At 52.8% G+C, this 15,811-nt stretch overlaps 5 protein-coding genes across 5 annotated transcripts; 3 read left to right on the plus strand and 2 right to left on the minus strand.

Annotated features, from left to right (window-relative positions):
• Nucleotides 1-245: 245 nt before the first annotated feature.
• V8C40DRAFT_258033 (DNA repair protein SMC6) lies at nt 246-4,546 on the plus strand. Its single transcript, XM_083218629.1, has 4 exons — nt 246-617; nt 671-3,955; nt 4,038-4,138; nt 4,213-4,546. Exons 1-4 carry the CDS (start codon nt 519-521, stop codon nt 4,244-4,246), a joined length of 3,519 nt encoding a protein of 1,172 aa, XP_083067812.1. The 5' UTR covers nt 246-518; the 3' UTR covers nt 4,247-4,546.
• On the minus strand, nt 4,138-5,757 carry V8C40DRAFT_258035 (ubiquinone biosynthesis protein COQ9). The gene is made up of 2 exons (XM_083218630.1): nt 4,931-5,757; nt 4,138-4,843 (listed from the first exon to the last, which is right to left on the minus strand). The coding sequence occupies exons 1-2, from the start codon at nt 5,393-5,395 to the stop codon at nt 4,511-4,513; spliced, it is 798 nt and encodes a 265-aa protein (XP_083067813.1). The 5' UTR covers nt 5,396-5,757; the 3' UTR covers nt 4,138-4,510.
• A 3,635-nt stretch (nt 5,758-9,392) lies between these two features.
• On the plus strand, nt 9,393-11,238 carry V8C40DRAFT_270951 (RNA-binding family protein; the record flags this gene model as incomplete). Its single annotated transcript, XM_083220236.1, has 8 exons — nt 9,393-9,600; nt 9,675-9,727; nt 9,841-9,848; nt 9,919-10,012; nt 10,085-10,258; nt 10,317-10,368; nt 10,439-10,893; nt 10,954-11,238. 8 exons carry the CDS (start codon nt 9,393-9,395, stop codon nt 11,236-11,238), a joined length of 1,329 nt encoding a protein of 442 aa, XP_083067814.1.
• Nucleotides 11,239-11,838: 600 nt separating this feature from the next.
• Nucleotides 11,839-12,975, minus strand: V8C40DRAFT_258052 (signal recognition particle, SRP9/SRP14 subunit). The gene is made up of 3 exons (XM_083218631.1): nt 12,864-12,975; nt 12,705-12,783; nt 11,839-12,641 (listed from the first exon to the last, which is right to left on the minus strand). Exons 1-3 carry the CDS (start codon nt 12,891-12,893, stop codon nt 12,367-12,369), a joined length of 384 nt encoding a protein of 127 aa, XP_083067815.1. The 5' UTR covers nt 12,894-12,975; the 3' UTR covers nt 11,839-12,366.
• A 672-nt stretch (nt 12,976-13,647) lies between these two features.
• On the plus strand, nt 13,648-15,733 carry V8C40DRAFT_258053 (tetratricopeptide repeat protein). The gene is made up of 2 exons (XM_083218632.1): nt 13,648-14,844; nt 14,907-15,733. The coding sequence occupies exons 1-2, from the start codon at nt 13,867-13,869 to the stop codon at nt 15,477-15,479; spliced, it is 1,551 nt and encodes a 516-aa protein (XP_083067816.1). The 5' UTR covers nt 13,648-13,866; the 3' UTR covers nt 15,480-15,733.
• Nucleotides 15,734-15,811: the final 78 nt, after the last annotated feature.

A 15,811-nucleotide genomic window follows, 5' to 3' on the forward strand; every position in this document is an offset into this window, starting at 1 on the left:
CAAAATTCCTTCAATGCTGGCTACGGCATAACATCAACTTTAGTTTGGCAATTATAGCCATGCACACTTGGATTTCTCCTCAAGCAAAGCCGCATCTTAATTTATAATTGGAATGCCACAATGGTAAATGATATATATATATATATATATATTTGAAAATACAAGTCATGTTCTCCAAGATAACATACTTGATGCTCATCATGGATTCACAGCCATGTACATGCCTGTACCAGTGGCGCATTAGTCATGCCCGCTGTTAGCTGCCTAGCTGATTTACCCCACGGCGCGCTCAACGCGGTCAACGCGCAAGAACAAATTAATGGACTTGGACAAGCCTCATCGCATCGCTTATCGGCCAGAGGAGTCTGCAGGATGCATGCGACAGTGAGATGGGGCTCTGCTAATGCGTTAATGTAATCAATACTCTTCAAACATCGAGCGTCGGTCGCATCCTTCTAGCCTTATCCTCCACTTCCCGATCTGTGTGACTGGTGCCAACCGGCAAACCACCATCGACCATGGCGCCTCTCAAGCGATCACGAAGAGCCTCAGGCCAACAGGATGAAATCACAGATATCACCGAAGCTCGTGCATCCATGGCCAATGGCATGCAACCGGTATGTATGTCAACATGCCGGGCAATCATCAGCTGGCTAACCGCGGGTGGTAGAGAAAACGAGTCCGGTTATCCGCTGATGACAGAGCAGAGGGCTCGAGCAGTAGAGCAGCAGAGACAAGACGAGATGATGGTTCATCTAGTTCCGAGAGCGAAAACGACGATGGAGATGACGATGACGACGCTCCAGCGTCTCCCCCCCAGACACAATACGAACTTATGAGAGACAATGGCTTCCGACACCTTCAGCATACGGATTGGGACGACCAGCAAGCTACGCAGAAGCTGATGCGCCGCACTACGACACAGACCTTTGACAACAACATGGTCGCCGAGAGTGGCATCATTGAAAGCATCACCTGCTACAACTTCATGTGCCACGAACGACTGCATGTGGAACTTGGTCCCTTGATCAACTTCATCGTGGGAGAAAACGGCAGTGGCAAGAGCGCTGTCTTGACGGCTCTTACACTATGCCTCGGTGGCAAGGCTAGTGATACCAACAGAGGTGGTAGCTTAAAGTCCTTTGTCAAGGAGGGACGCGAGCAAGGAAGTCTTGTTGTCAAAATCAAGAACGCTGGAACCGATGCATACCAACCCGACATCTACGGACCATCCATCACCGTCGAACGCCATTTTTCCAAATCTGGCAGCAGTGGTTTCAAGATCAAGACGGACCAGGGCAAGGTCGTCTCAACCAAAAAGCAGGAAGTTGATGAAATCTCGGAGTGGTATGCCTTGCAGATAGGGAACCCCCTGACAGTCCTCTCCCAAGATAATGCGCGACAGTTCCTCAATGCCGCAACCCCAGCGCAAAAATACAAGTATTTCGTTTCTGGTGTCCAACTTGAGCAACTGGACAATGACTATAAAATGTCTCAAGACACATTGGACAAGACGCTCATTCTCCGCGAGGATCTCAACGAGAAGATAGGCCATGTCAAAAAGGAAATGGACGATGCCCAACGACTTGCCGAGATAGCCCAGAAGAACCAGGGCCTTCGCGAAAAGGCAAGGCACTATCGAAACCAGCTTGTCTGGTCACAGGTTGTCGAGCGGGAAAGAGAATTAGAACAGCGCAACGCCGACTTGAACAGGCGCGACGAAGAGCTCATTTCCTGGGAGGCGGACTGCGAAAAGGCGACAGAAGCACTTGCCAAAGAGGAAGAGAAGCTGGCTCGGGTTCAAGAGGCCCGAGAAGCTCTCGGCAATGAAGAAAACACGTTTGAAGAGACAATGTTGGAGGCAGAGGCTGCGTGGAATGACGCCAAGAGGAAGCAAACAGAACTGCAGCGCGAAGAGCGAGATGCCCACATGCGGTTGAAGACCCTCCGGACAGACATACAATCCTGTGAGAGCAAGATTAAAGAGGAAGAAAAACGCTTAGACGGCGCATCGGGCTCTGGACGCGCACAGAAAGACCAGGAGCTCTCCGAGGCACAAGCGCAGGAGAAGAGAATAAATGAAGAAATCAGTGAGGCCAGGGCCAGGGCGCCAATGTATTCCGAAAAAATAAACGCAGCCAAAGAAGCGGCAAAGAGAGCTGGTGAATTGCTGCAACAAAAGAAAAAGGAGGTAGTAATGGCGCAAAGGGGGGTCAAAGATCTCGAGCAGAGCAGCGGCTCAGCCCTTGATGGATATGATGCAGACCTCATAAGACTGGCCAAGGCCATTGAAAGGGAAACCTATTTCGAAAGCAAGCCGCTGGGTCCCCTTGGCACGCATGTTACCCTCCGAAAGCCTGAGTGGTCTGGCATCCTCGAAAAAACTTTTGGTGAGAATCTGAATGCATTTGTCGTGCAGAGCAAAAGAGACCAAACAAAGCTGTCAAATCTGATTCAACGCATGGGCCTAAGGAAACAGCCGCCAATCTATATCGCGTATGGAGGCACAATTGATACCAGCGCCCAAGAGCCAGATCCCGAATTCGACACCATTCTCAGAGTGCTGGCATTCGACAATGAGCTCGTTCGGTCGCAGCTTGTTATCAATAACCAGATCGAAAAAGTCATCCTAGTCAAGGACCGTCTTGAGGCGGAGCGAGTCATGATCGATAACAACGGTCCTCCTCGAAACGTGGTGGCGTGTATCTGCTTCCACGACGGCAGAGGGAAACGTGGCCATGGACTGAGAATCACAAACCGTTTCGGAACCATAGGCACAAGTCCTGTTACACCAACTAACTTGGCTCCTCGAATGCAATCGGATTCTGCTCAGCGGCTTCTTGTGCAAAAGGAGAACCTCAGGCAACTAGGTTTGGAGGTGAAAGATCTGATGATCGAGGAGCGGCAAGCGCGTCAGCGATTGGAGGGCTGCGAGGCCGACCTCAAAGCGCATCAAAACAAACTCAAGGATTTGGAAAGTGATATACGCCGAATCCAGGCGGATATTCAGCGGATATCACTGGATCTGGATGCGTTCGAGGGCGTTGACGGGCGTCTTGTGGCGTTGCGGGAGGAGCGAGAAGCGAAACAAACCGAAGAGGAGCAGCTTGGTCTGCAGTACGGCAACCTGAAACTGGAAAAGCGAGAGCTGAGCAAGAAGGCGGAAGAGGCCAAGGCACGTCTCGATGCTGAAAAGGACATTCGCAAGGATCACCAAAGCCGCGTGGCCAAGGCAGAAGACAAAGTCAAGAAACATGAGTCGTTTAGGAAGATTGCAGTCGCTCAAAAGAATGCCGCCTTTGAGAGGCGGGATATCGAGATCAACGAGAGGCGGCGGGCAGAGGCCAAGCGCGACCAGAAGATTGCTGAGGTAGCCGACTTCCTCCAACAAGCCGAGCAAGTATCTCCGGATCGCGTTCATATTCCTGAAGACGAAACATATGCAAGTCTCGAGATCAAGTATGCAAAGGTTTGCGAGCAGCTAGCACAGCGAGAGGCTCGACAAGGAGCCACAGACCAACAGATTTACGACCGAGCTGTCGAGGCCAGAACGCGATACGAGGATGTGATGAAGAAGACGAGAGACGTGGATGACACCATTGCGAGCTTGAAGCAAGCCATCGAACACCGACTTCACCTATGGAGAATGTTTCAGAGACAAATCAGCGCTCGGATACGAATCCAGTTCAGTTATCTATTGAGCGAGCGTGGGTTCAGAGGCAAGATTGACATTGACCACCGGAACAGGAAGGTAAACCTCCAGATTGAGCCCGACAAGACACGAAAGAGCTCGTCTGGCCGCAACACCAAGACGTTATCGGGAGGCGAAAAGTCATTCTCTTCAATATGCATGCTTCTCTCCGTGTGGGAAGCCATTGGATCCCCAATACGATGTCTGGATGAGTTTGACGTCTTCATGGATAATGTGAACCGTGCAATCAGCACGAACATGCTGGTAAGTCATTATACTACGGATTTATGGACAAAGAGAATGTGACTTGAGAGTGAGCTGCTAATGGAATGGTATTACGCTACAGGTGGATGCTGCTCGACGATCAGTATCACGGCAATACATCTTGATCACTCCGAATGCTATTGAGGGCCGAGCTAGGCTGGATAAAGATGTCAAGATTATTCGGTTAGTTTCATTGGCATTCAAATCTTTCTGGCGAATTTCGATTTATATGGCTAACTCTCTACTCTATCTTACAGCTTGACCGATCCCCGCCAGCGAACCCTAATCTAGAGTCAGAGCCTGCCACTTATGACCGGGCTGTGAGTATATTTCGTGGGCAAGGTGTAATGGAGAGTTTGTGTAATACTTCTGGGACGCTGCTTCATTCGTGGGCGGTAAAAACAATAGGCGAATGTGTATATACATGAAACGGTGGCGAGCAAACTCGTCGGGAGTTGGGGAGCCTTGAGATGCTGATACTATTGTACATGATTCTTATGACTTGAAATTAGACAGGGATGAGGATGTGGCTTAATGCGGATTGTGTCTAGAACGTCAGATAGGGACGCCCTTGCTTCTCAAGACATTGACGCCTGCATTGAGCGTGAAGCCAACCCATTGGCCTACGGCTCCCACGGTGCCCCCCACGGACTGGACCTCGCCCAGCCTTCGATGCAAGAACTGTCTTGTCTCGAGAAAGGACGGTGATCTGTCGTTGGTCATGAAGAGCTCACTAGAGCTGTATACCATGGAGAGGGCCGCCCGCTTGGTGTACCAGGACGGATCGACGGCCTTGTCGCCGGCCAGGAACCAGATGTCGTCAGACAAGGCAGCCAGCTCAGCCAGCGACTTGGGCAGATAGCTAGGCTGCGCCATGATGGCCAGGGCCTGCAACAATAGCGCACACTCGGGTCAGCGAAACGCGCCAATGGGTGTGTGTGTCTCACGAAGCAGACACGAACACGAACAACTCACCTCCTGCCATCTGTGTATGATGTCCCTGTTGCCCACCAGCCGCTCCCACGTCAAGGCAGCCACCTTGTCGCCCACGGTGGTCAACGAGTCATCCTCGAGCAGCTCGCGGCTCCTGTCGGCCAGTCTCTCGCGCTGGGCGACCAAGTGGTAGTGTATCAGGCTGAACTGGCCGTCGGGCAGGATGCCGGAGCTGATATCAGGGTAACCAGCATCGCGAGCCCCGAGGCCAATAGCGCGCAGCGAGAAGCCGTGCTCAGGGACGTGCTTGTAGGCGGCGGCCAGGATTTCCCTGTCGACGGGCCCGAACGGCGGCGTCGACGGGTGGTCGTACGAGTGGTAGTGCTGCTGCTGCCGGCAGAGTGACGAAGGAGACGAGGCTGGCGCAGTCGCAGTCCGGCGAGCGATTGGGCCGCGGGCGGTCGAGGCCAGGCATCGTGCGGCGCGAGAGATGCAAGGGGAGGCCATTTTGGCGAATTCGAGGAGGAATGAGCTGGCTCTCTGTGCTTTTTGGCTTATGCCTATTCTATGCGACCAGGCGATTGCTGCGTGATTCTTATTGACTGGTTGTACGAGGGGCTCTGCAAACTTTCAACTCGAGTGAAAGCAAAGAGTGGATCCCCGGCGTGGGAGGCTAGATGCACGGTGCTTTGCTTTTTTTGGGGGCCAGTTTACGGGAGAGCCATAGCCATATGAGAATAGCCAGTGTGTCGTCTTTGCGGTATCTTGGACGTAATAGATATGAATACTTGTTACTGTGCGCGAGCCAATTGGCCGTCTGGGCTTGCGATTGCGCATTATCTATGTGCTGTACGATGCACAGGTTTCTGGCCATAGGTCTATTCATAGCATGTTACACAAACTGTAGCTTATGAGGCATCGCATCAATCACATCGCATCGCATCCTCACCGGGTGGGTTAGTCATCTCGCGGCCCTCATTGGGTTTGCCCAGGACCCAGGGCCCAGCCTTCGGAAACATCTCCCCCGTCTGTGATTGCATCATGCATCCGGGAGAACAACTCAACAAACCAGAGCTGCCAGGTTTCGGAGTGAACAGGCGAAAGGCAGTTGGCCAATCAATGGCTAGTGGCAGGCGATATGGCCGGGGGCATGTTTGCCGCAAAACACGCCAGCATATTAGAGCACAGGGCCTACAGGCACAGCACGAGCACATCCCATCCCATGGGCTCCATTGTACCAGACACAATGCCGGGCCGATCCCAGCCAGATGCTTGGGCTGCCACCGGTGCTTGGGTCTGTCGTTCTCGGGCGCAGACAGGTACAGGTATTACTGGCAGTGCCGATACGAGCAAGGGGCCCAGGCAAGGTGGGATCTGGAGCCGATGAACGGGCAGTCGTACATAATACCACCGGCTGAATTGAATTTAATCCACTACCCTGAAAATGCCTTAGTCAGGCACGGTACTCTGTTTTCGAAATTGATCTCCAGTGCTCTTTGTCCAGCTGTGCACGCGCAAGCTCTAAGCTGGCCTGCTAGTAGGCCTAGTAGCAGGTTAAGTTAGCCGCTGAACTGATTGATGTGCTCCCCCCCTCACCGATCTTCTCGGGTAGGGCACCTTAGCCATCCTGTTAGTGCTCTTGCTCCGCTGTTCCCGCCCTGCACCTTATTGAGCCGCCTCAGCGATCAGTGCTCTAGCACAGGCTGCTAGCAGTGCCATCGATTCAAGCTTTGGTGCCTTTTGCTGCTAAGCCCACACGTGCTGCCGGCCTAGAACTTGCCCCTTCCGGCCTTCTTCTCTCCTCTCTCCTCCTGTCCTCTTCCTCTTTTGCATCCAATCCGATTCCCCTGCTCCATCCTCGTACATACTTGCACCAGACGACACTCCGAAGGCCCGCCACTTTTTGCACTCCAGCCCGCGAAAGCCTCCAATAGGGATCGCCCCCGGCTGCCCCGGCCACACGAGTCCGTTCCCGAGCAAACGACCAAGGAGGAGAAAACTCTACTTTTGTCCCCTTCGACCCTTGTCCCCCTCATAGGGCCGGGTGTGGGAGCTTCCCTGAGCACTTTTCGCCCATCCATCTGCGCGGTCCCTGGAACCGAGCCCATACGCTGTCACCTACATATTTTTTTTCTCCTCCCACGGCCAACTATCCGACCCAGACCGGCATCGTTTTTTTCCCCGGGTTCAATCCACGCTAAAGCTTGGGAGAAAACCACATCGACGTACGTACTGTCCTCCTGGTGGCCACACCTCCCACGCAAGGCCGCTGCAAAGCTGGACGCAATGAGCGACGTGCATGCATCCAACTCGCTTTTGTTGCTACCACATGCTGCGTGAAAGCTCGCTGCTGGCCTGGCCTGGCATGATTTTTGCTGGCGGGCTCTCCCACTCTCTCCCACTCCCACCAGCTCGGCCCACGAGCCAATGCTGCCGACCCCCCTGTCACCCATCACCATCACCTTGACCGGGTTGTTGTTGCTTTGGGATTTTTTTTGTCCTTGATTTTCATTTTTCATTTTTTCAGTTTTTTTTTTCTCTCCCTCCTCTCCCTAGCACAACATCTTTCCTACCTACCTATTACCTACCAGTTCACCTACCAAGTAGTGGGTTAGTTTTTAGTAGTAGCCTGGTGCTGGAACCTTGGCTGTTGGCTAGTTTCTTGATACTGTGCTCGTCCCCAAGCCGTGCTGATACGGAGAGCACTGTACTCACTCGTACGAGCTTCCCGTGGAAAAAAGCAATCCATTGATCCATAGCAGGATCTGCAGCTCTAGCTACTCCCCCCTGCTTCCACTTTCATCAACCTGCTCTAGCTCTGGTGCCTCGTCGTGCCTTGCAAGGTACTTGCTTCTCGCTGCGCCGGTTTAGGTAGTAGTAGTCACAGCTCTGCATCTTGGCCCCCTCCGTCCTCCCTCAGCCTCTGCACGCTCATTCGTCGCCTGGTCCCCTCCCGGTCCGCGCGTTCTTTTCCCCTTCTCACCACCAGGCTTGAACAATAACCATGCGCCTCTGTCCTACCCCCCTCCCACTCCCAATTGCGACTTACTGGTACTGTACGAGTTACTGCACTCACTGCAGCCCGCTCGCTCGCGTTCCAATTCTGTTGCTGACTGCTGCTGTGGCTTGCCCTCTCTCCAGAAGCCACCCATAATTCTGCCGTCTGTCGCGACCTGGCTCGAGCTGCCCTCCAATCTGTTGAGACACCCGGTTTGCCTTTGACTGCACCAGCTGCCACGCGCGACAAGGCTCAAGGCACAAGGCACAAAGCCTCTCTCCTCCTTTGTATCGCATAAACCGCCATGGGTACGTCTTTTCTCTCTCGGCTCCCTCTGCTCTGTCTATATCTCTGCCTCCATCTGCCGGTTCGATCTCTGCTCGACTCGCACCAAAGCTCTCTCGCTCTTTTTGCTTTCTGGCCAAGACGCGTGCTGCCAGCCTCGGTGCCGTCACTGACGCCCGGTTGAACTTTTTTTTCCTTTCCAAAACAGCTCTGCCTTGCTTTGCCTTTGTCTTTTATTTCCCCTTCCCTACCTGAAAACTCTCCGAAAAGAGCAGCCAGAGGACGCCTCTGCTTCATTCAACGTGATACCACTTTGGATGTAATTTGTCGCCCCCGTTGCCGGCCGATACGTCTCTTCTTCTCGACTCGCCTCTCTCCGTCCACTGCATTATCATTGACCCCCCTTACCTGCATGTGCTCCCGCCTTGCTACTCCGCATACTTCTCATCACTTTACACCCCACCACTACCCGGGTACATGACTATTATTTCAATCAGGCCGTTCTTTTCCTCCATCTCTTTTGGCACAATTTCCTTTTACTTTGAGGAGGGCTCTTGCAGCGCCAGTTTTCTAACCTTTGTCTTTTAGCTGACTCCGGCGATAACTACCGACCGGTAAGTTTACATCATTTACTCTGACCTGCCCTTTCTCCTACATACACGCATTTCATCACTTCTCGCCCTGGTGCGAACCCACCAACTTCCTGTGGCCTCGCGCCTTGGCCTTGTTGAACAAAATCCTACGACACCACCCCGCAGCGGCCACCTTGTCTCCTATGCCCTATCCCATGGGGAGAGGCGTCGCCAGCAAGAGTCAAGCTTGCGGTACGAAGCTGTCGTTGGATTGTGAAGCTCGTCTGCTCAATTGCCCAGCCGTGGCAAATGCCCAGCTTGGATTGAATGCGCTGTCTTCTTTGTTGGGGAGCCATATATAACACCTACCTACCTATGAAAACGGGCCGAGTGTCACTTTGGGCAGCCCGTGGCTCGACTGCATTCCGGATAACCCATTCACCTGGCCTAGCCTAACCCTATCAACGTCACAACTCACAATTATCTTATCTTGAAAACGCTTGTACTGATCGGCCCACAGCGTGAGAGGTCTCGATCACCTCGGCGACGATCTAGGAGTCCAGGCCGACAGTCTCGTCGGCGGTCTTATTCGCCTCGCAGCAGATCAAATAGTCGGGACGACTATCGAAGGGGCCGCGATCGCTCCCCAATGGATGGAACAGGAGCTGCACCAGCCGGTGGTCCCACTGGCAATTACGCGGGACAGCAATCCCATCGATCATACGAAGAACGGGCCGCAGCCCGAGAGCAGATGATGAGCAATATTCGAGAGACGTCCCAGCAGGACCGCCGCGTCTATGTCGGCAATCTCTCATACGACGTCAAGTGGCATCATCTCAAGGACTTTATGAGACAGGGTGAGATTAGGACTCTTCGAATATGGGCATGGTGAAAGGATCAAAAACTGACCAGGGATAACCCCATATCACAGCTGGAGAGGTACTCTTTGCCGATGTACTATTACTTCCAAATGGAATGTCGAAGGTGGGCTTCATCGCGTAGTTTTGGTTGGCTTTCTTTTGTAGCTTTCTTCCCTCTCTGGTTTTGATGGATGGTTGGGTTGACGGGTTGGGACGTTGTCCTGGGAATAATTGTAGGGATGCGGGTAAGTTTCTCTCTCGAATTCTCTTGCGGCACCTGTCTGTTCATTGTTTGCTAACTGCTGGTCGTCACAGAATTGTGGAATATGCTACAAGGGAGCAAGCTCAGCAGGCTGTTGCTCAACTCAGCAACCAGAACCTAATGGGTCGTCTTGTCTACGTTCGAGAGGTAGGTGAATCCCGATGGTAACGCATGTTGCCTGGCGCCGACAGTTTCGTTTTCTAATGCTCCAATTATCAGGATCGCGAAGCTGAACCTCGCTTCATCGGCGCTACGGGAACCAGCTCCCGCGGCGGATACGGTGGTGGTGGTGGTGGTGGTGGCATGCCCGGCGGAGGATTCAACGCTGGATATGCTGGCGGTCCCCCTGGCGGTGGTGGAGGCGGCGGCGGCCGCCAAATCTACGTTGCCAACGTCTGTTCACTCTGTCCGTGATGTGTCGTAAGAGTATCTTAACTGACCCCCCTTTTAGCTCCCCTACAATGTCGGCTGGCAGGACTTGAAAGACCTTTTCCGACAAGCAGGTAAGTTGGCCGCTACTTCATCGAATAGTTGCATCATCAAGTGTACCGTGGCATTAACGCTTTCGTGCAGCCCGAATTGGCGGAGTGATGCGTGCTGATGTGCACGTCGGTCCCGACGGCAGACCTAAGGGTTCAGGAATCGTCGTCTTTGAGAGCCCCGACGATGCACGGAGCGCTATCCAGCAGTTCAACGGCTACGACTGGCAAGGCCGCATGCTCGAAGTTCGCGAGGACCGCTTTGCCGGTGGCGGCGGCATGGGCTTCGGTGGCCGTGGAGGATACGGCGGCGGCATGCGCGGTGGTTTCGGCGGCGGCTTTGGAGGTCGCGGCGGCTTCGGTGGTCGTGGAGGTTTCGGCGGAGGCTTCGGTGGCCGTGGGGGCTTCGGCGGCGCTGGAGGACCTGGTGTAGGTGCCGGGGGTGGTGGCGATTTCGGTGCTGCCGCTCCGCCAACCGTACTCCCCAACCCCTTCACCGACAACGCAACCGCCGGCACGGAAAAGGGCGAGATCATATACGTTCGAAATGTAAGTTCTGATCGCTCTCCAAAGCACCATCTGTTGGGCCGGTTCTGACACGTGCTATAGCTCCCTTGGTCGACTAGCAATGACGACCTAGTTGAGCTCTTTACGACGATTGGCAAGGTGGAACAGGCCGAGATCCAGTATGAGCCTAGCGGCAGATCTCGAGGCACCGGCGTGGTTCGTTTTGACTCTGCCGACACTGCTGAGACGGCAATCGCCAAGTTCCAGGGCTACCAGTATGGTGGTCGACCGCTCAACCTGAGCTTCGTCAAATACCTGAACCAGCCCGGAAGCGACAGCATGGAAACCGACGCTCATGCTGGCTTGACGCAGGACCAGATCATGTAGGAGATCTCGGTTTGAGTCATCTCAGCCTGACTTCTTTTGACTCTGGGTTTCGTTTTCTTTTGACACATGAGCTTTCACTGGGTTGTTCTTCGCTTTTTTTTCCTTGTTCACTTCTTATCACTTTCATTTGCACAGTTCGTCTAGGGTTACTGAAAATTTGATTTGCGGACATGCTATATTTAAAGTCGTGGGGGATTCTATTTCAATCAAGGGGCATCACTTCATCGAAACCAGCTCTGACTGGCCGGGTAGGATGCCACTCTGGAAGATGAGGGGCAAAAAGAAATTGAGTTTTTATGTCTTTGGGTCTGGCAAGGAAATGAGCAGCAGAAGGTGGTGACCGTGGTTATTGAGTTTCTTATTCCTTTCTCTATCTCGGGTTCTCGAAGCGGTGCGTAGGAGAGCATGGTGAAGATGCGTGTTTCAAGCGTGACGTGATATTGCGGATTGGATGGGCGGCGAAGGATGCCCTCATATAGAGCCCAACTGCCATGGCCTTCTTTAGCCTGGAGTTTGAGGCCTGAGCGTAGGAAAGAACAGGAGACTAGGCGGTATAATGACTAGGAGGCACTGCTATGGCGGGCATGGCATATACAACACGCGCATAATGTTATATTGGGGGTCTCGGGTGCAAATTGAACCAACCATTGGAACAGACTGTGAGACGAAGGGGCTCATATACTATATAGGAGAAGTATATAATCGAACACAAAGCTACCGCAACAATTCTTTGTTCCTGCAATGATACCCGATGTAGTCTTGTTTTTGGTCTGCATTGATACTAGAGTAGATCCCTCGATGGCTCCTACATACGCCGTCAGTCGTGAGAGTCGGAGCAGTACGGTATGGAGGACAAGGTGCTAGGTGATGAATAGAGCGCCATATATTGGTTTGAAATAGTTGAACATCGCTGAAACCAACAAGAAATCCTCTGCTGTCGAGATTGCCGTTGTCAGTCGGAGGGGCACGAGACCACCACTCTGCCTTCCCGGACAACAAATCTCGGCCATACCACCACCGTCTTTGCTTCTCTTTCTTGGACGTGCCAATTCGACCATTCCTCTAGCCGTCTGTTTCTTGCCATCTTCCCAGCTCTTTTCTTTTATTCCCTCCTTTTTCATAACTCCCCTACGCAGTAGCCTTCTTCTTCTTCGCCTTCGCCTTCGACTTCTTCTTGTCCCTAGGCTTGAGCGCCCCCATCCCCGCCTTGCACACGTCTGCGTACCGGACGTAAAAGGCCTCGAGCTCGTGGGGCTCGACGACGGTGGAGAGCTTGTCCTTGTCGGAGCGGTCGCGCTTGGACTTGCCGTTTGTGGCGCGGACGATGATGGGGAGGGGCTTGTTGGGAGCGAGGTCGGGGAAGAGCTTTGCCATTGTTGATTTCTCGGAGGGGTCGTATGTGACTGTTTTTTGAGTGCCGGGTTAGAAGGGAGAGATTGGATCGTTGGATGTGTGTGTTGTCTTACGGCGTTTCTGGCTTAGGTATATGGCGCCATGGTCGCTGCCTTTTCTGTGGTTGAACAGATGGCCGAGCTTGTCGAAGAACTGGGACATGCGCGAGTTAGCCAATGCCACACACAAGCGGTGCGGAAATGGAGTGAAGAGGAGGAGAAGGGGGGACTGACCTCGTCCTGGCTGAGGTGCGTTGAAGCCATCTCGGGGGGGCGAGGAGAGGCGGGAGGTTCGCTGGCGGAAGGACTTGGGCAACGAACGTTGGAAGTGGGATGTCGATGTCGCTAGCTTGGAGAAGGATAATCTGGAGTAGATAACGATAAGGCTGGGTTTGGTGCGGTTTTAGCGGATGTGCAGGTACATACTGCAGAGAAGGATAAACTGACTTGCGCTACCTCTGATTGGCATGCTGTGTATGAAATAATGCCAGTGATTGAAAATAATTATAAATTACTGGGTATTTTGTATTATAAAATGGTAATTCTGTGATTTCTTTGACTCTATGAATGGCAATTACGGTGTCTTCTTATAACTCTCCATGTATATGTTGACTGCCTGTCATAGCAGCACTAGGTACCTTTCCAGTTGGCAGCATCCAGTCAATCCAAAGCCATGGATCAGTTTTGATTCTGCGACTGTGCTCTGGATTCAAAACCAGCTAAAGTGCTTCAATTCGTTCAATGGGGTTGCATTCCAATAGTTCGGGTTAGATAATCAAATCGGGCTGCGAAATCGGGAAGCGCTCCATGGCCATTAATTCGGCTCAATCAAATGCTAATACTGTACATAGCGCTTTCGATAGGTTGTGGCGCATCTACTTCCGTGCCTGTGCTGTGTTGTGGGTGCTGTGCTAATGCAGCATCGCCCCTGTAAGCCTGGCTAGTTCCCTGGCCCATGCTAACATGGAAAGGACAGCATACCCTCTTTTTTCCCTTGCCAGGCTCCATTCGTTGAAGCGTTATAACTTCCCTTTCCGCGCTCCCCACATGTGCCACACCTGATCGAGACACGAATATATAGATGCGTCTATCTTGACACGTCTCACTCTTGCGGCTGCACTCATCTGTTCAAGTTGCTGTCACCAGCTTCGTTGTGCTCATTGTTTGGCGACACAGGCTTTGTGTTCAATCTCCCTTCACTGATCTAGCCTCGATCACGACCACCACTGTCGCAAAGATGCGCCTTTGCCTGCCAAACCTGCTCGTGACGGCTGCACTTATATCGGCCGGCGCCGTGTTGGCGCAAGACATTCCCACCGATGTGCCCGTATCAGTTCTCCTGACTTCAGCCCAGGAGCATCTCACAAAGGGCGAAACTAACGAGGCTTTGGCCTATTTCGATGCGGCTATCGCTCGAGATCCGACCAACTACCTGTCATTCTTCAAGCGGGCCACCACGTACCTGTCACTCGGTCGCGCAAACCTCGCAACTGAAGATTTCAACAAGGTGCTCTCGCTGAAACCTGGGTTTTCAGGCGCCCACGTCCAGCTTGCCAAAATCAAGGCCAAGGCCGCCGAATGGGACGGCGCAAGAGCTGATTACGCTGCGGCCGGCGAAGGGTCGGACTCGCCCGACGTTCAGAGTCTGACGGCGGCGGAGGAGTCGATGAAGCTGGCCTTTGCTGCCGAAAAAGAGGGCAAATGGGAGGAATGTGTCAACCATGCAGGGGATGCCATCGTTACCGCCTCCAGGTACATCCCGTTGCGCGAGACGCGATCCCACTGTCGCTTTGAGCGAGGCGAGTTGGAAGAAGCCATTGGCGATCTTCGCCACGTGCTGCAGATGCGCCCCGGAGACATCTCCCCCCACGTCGTCATCTCGGCTGTCTCGTTCTACAATCTCGCAGATCTCGATGCTGGCGTCGGCCAGATCAGGAAGTGTCTCCATTCCGATCCAGACTCTAAAGTCTGCAAAAAATTACACAAGCAGCAAAAGGCTATTACCAAGGCATATACCAAGGTAAACGGTCAATTGAGCAAGGGACAATATACAACGGCGAGCAGAGGGCTGGTTGGGACAGAAGAAGACACCGGGCTCCTCCAGACGGTTAAGGAACAGGTCGACGAGCTACGCCAAGATGGAAGAATACCCGCCCAAGGGAGAGTATTGCTGTACGAACAACTGGTCGAGATGACTTGCCAGGCCTACGTTGAGGTAAGTTGCACGGATGTGCCTATGGTGTTACCAAGTCTCAAGCTAACGACAATGGGTCACAGTCAACCAGCAAGCATGCCGATAAGTATTGCGACGAGGCAGTTCAGCTGAATGAAGAATCATTCTGGGGCCAGTTTCACCGTGCCAAAACATTACTCAAGAAGGAAGAGTTCGAGGCAGCCATTCAGACGCTAGAAAACGCAGCCAACGCACACCCAGACAAGAGAGACAAGATCAACCCACTTCTGAACAAGGCACAGATTGAACTCAAGCGCAGCAAGACAAAGGATTACTACAAGGTGCTTGGCGTTGCCCACGATGCTGATGAGAGACAGATCAAATCAGCATACCGCAAGGCGTCCAAGCAGTTCCATCCAGACAAGGCCGTGAAGTCGGGCATGAGCAAAGAGGAGGCCGAGAAGAAGATGGCGGGTATCAATGAGGCGTACGAGGTATTGAGCGACCCTGAGCTGCGCGCCCGGTTTGACAGAGGAGACGACCCCAACAACCAAGAGAGAGGAAACCCATTCCAAGGATCACCGTTTGGAGGCCAGCACTGGGCGTTCCAGCAGCCAGGCGGCGGCGGCGGGCAGCAGTTTAAGTTTCAGTTTAACAACGGACCGTTTGGATTCTAAAGCAGCAGCGGTGTTTTTATCTTTTTGTTTCCCTTTTATTTTGATCTTACAGAGATGGATAGATAGATCCTCGTCGTCATCGTCATCGTCATCGTCATCGTCATCGTCATCGTCATCGTCATCGTCATCGTCATCACCACCAATTCGTAGCGTTCACTCATGCCAAATGCATACCTTAGGTACAATAGATGCAATACACACGCATGTATTCATTCAAACAAACAAAATAAATAAAATTCAACCTAAAAAGAAAACAGAAATGACTAACTCAGCCCAGCCTATACCCTTTTTTCACATGCATCGGCGAGGCCCCGGGTTGAAAATGTTATATC

Source organism: Trichoderma camerunense (genome assembly GCF_050948025.1).
Source record: "Trichoderma camerunense strain CBS 138272 chromosome Unknown V8C40scaffold_26, whole genome shotgun sequence".
Taxonomy (NCBI): domain Eukaryota; kingdom Fungi; phylum Ascomycota; class Sordariomycetes; order Hypocreales; family Hypocreaceae; genus Trichoderma; species Trichoderma camerunense.

What these genes read in the sequence shown, in the direction of transcription:
- V8C40DRAFT_258033 (XM_083218629.1), top strand. Translation starts at nt 519, where the DNA reads ATGGCGCCTCTCAAGCGATCACGAAGAGCCTCAGGCCAACAGGATGAA. An exon ending in TGGCCAATGGCATGCAACCG is followed by an intron (nt 618 to 670) that starts GTATGTATGTCA and finishes CGCGGGTGGTAG; the next exon opens with AGAAAACGAGTCCGGTTATC. An exon ending in CAATCAGCACGAACATGCTG is followed by an intron (nt 3,956 to 4,037) that starts GTAAGTCATTAT and finishes ATTACGCTACAG; the next exon opens with GTGGATGCTGCTCGACGATC.
- V8C40DRAFT_258052 (XM_083218631.1), bottom strand. Translation starts at nt 12,893, where the DNA reads ATGGCTTCAACGCACCTCAGCCAGGACGAG. An exon ending in CGCACCTCAGCCAGGACGAG is followed by an intron (nt 12,784 to 12,863) that starts GTCAGTCCCCCC and finishes CGCATGTCCCAG; the next exon opens with TTCTTCGACAAGCTCGGCCA. An exon ending in ATACCTAAGCCAGAAACGCC is followed by an intron (nt 12,642 to 12,704) that starts GTAAGACAACAC and finishes CTCAAAAAACAG; the next exon opens with TCACATACGACCCCTCCGAG.
- V8C40DRAFT_258035 (XM_083218630.1), bottom strand. Translation starts at nt 5,395, where the DNA reads ATGGCCTCCCCTTGCATCTCTCGCGCCGCACGATGCCTGGCCTCGACC. An exon ending in TCATACACAGATGGCAGGAG is followed by an intron (nt 4,844 to 4,930) that starts GTGAGTTGTTCG and finishes CTATTGTTGCAG; the next exon opens with GCCCTGGCCATCATGGCGCA.
- V8C40DRAFT_258053 (XM_083218632.1), top strand. Translation starts at nt 13,867, where the DNA reads ATGCGCCTTTGCCTGCCAAACCTGCTCGTGACGGCTGCACTTATATCG. An exon ending in CTTGCCAGGCCTACGTTGAG is followed by an intron (nt 14,845 to 14,906) that starts GTAAGTTGCACG and finishes AATGGGTCACAG; the next exon opens with TCAACCAGCAAGCATGCCGA.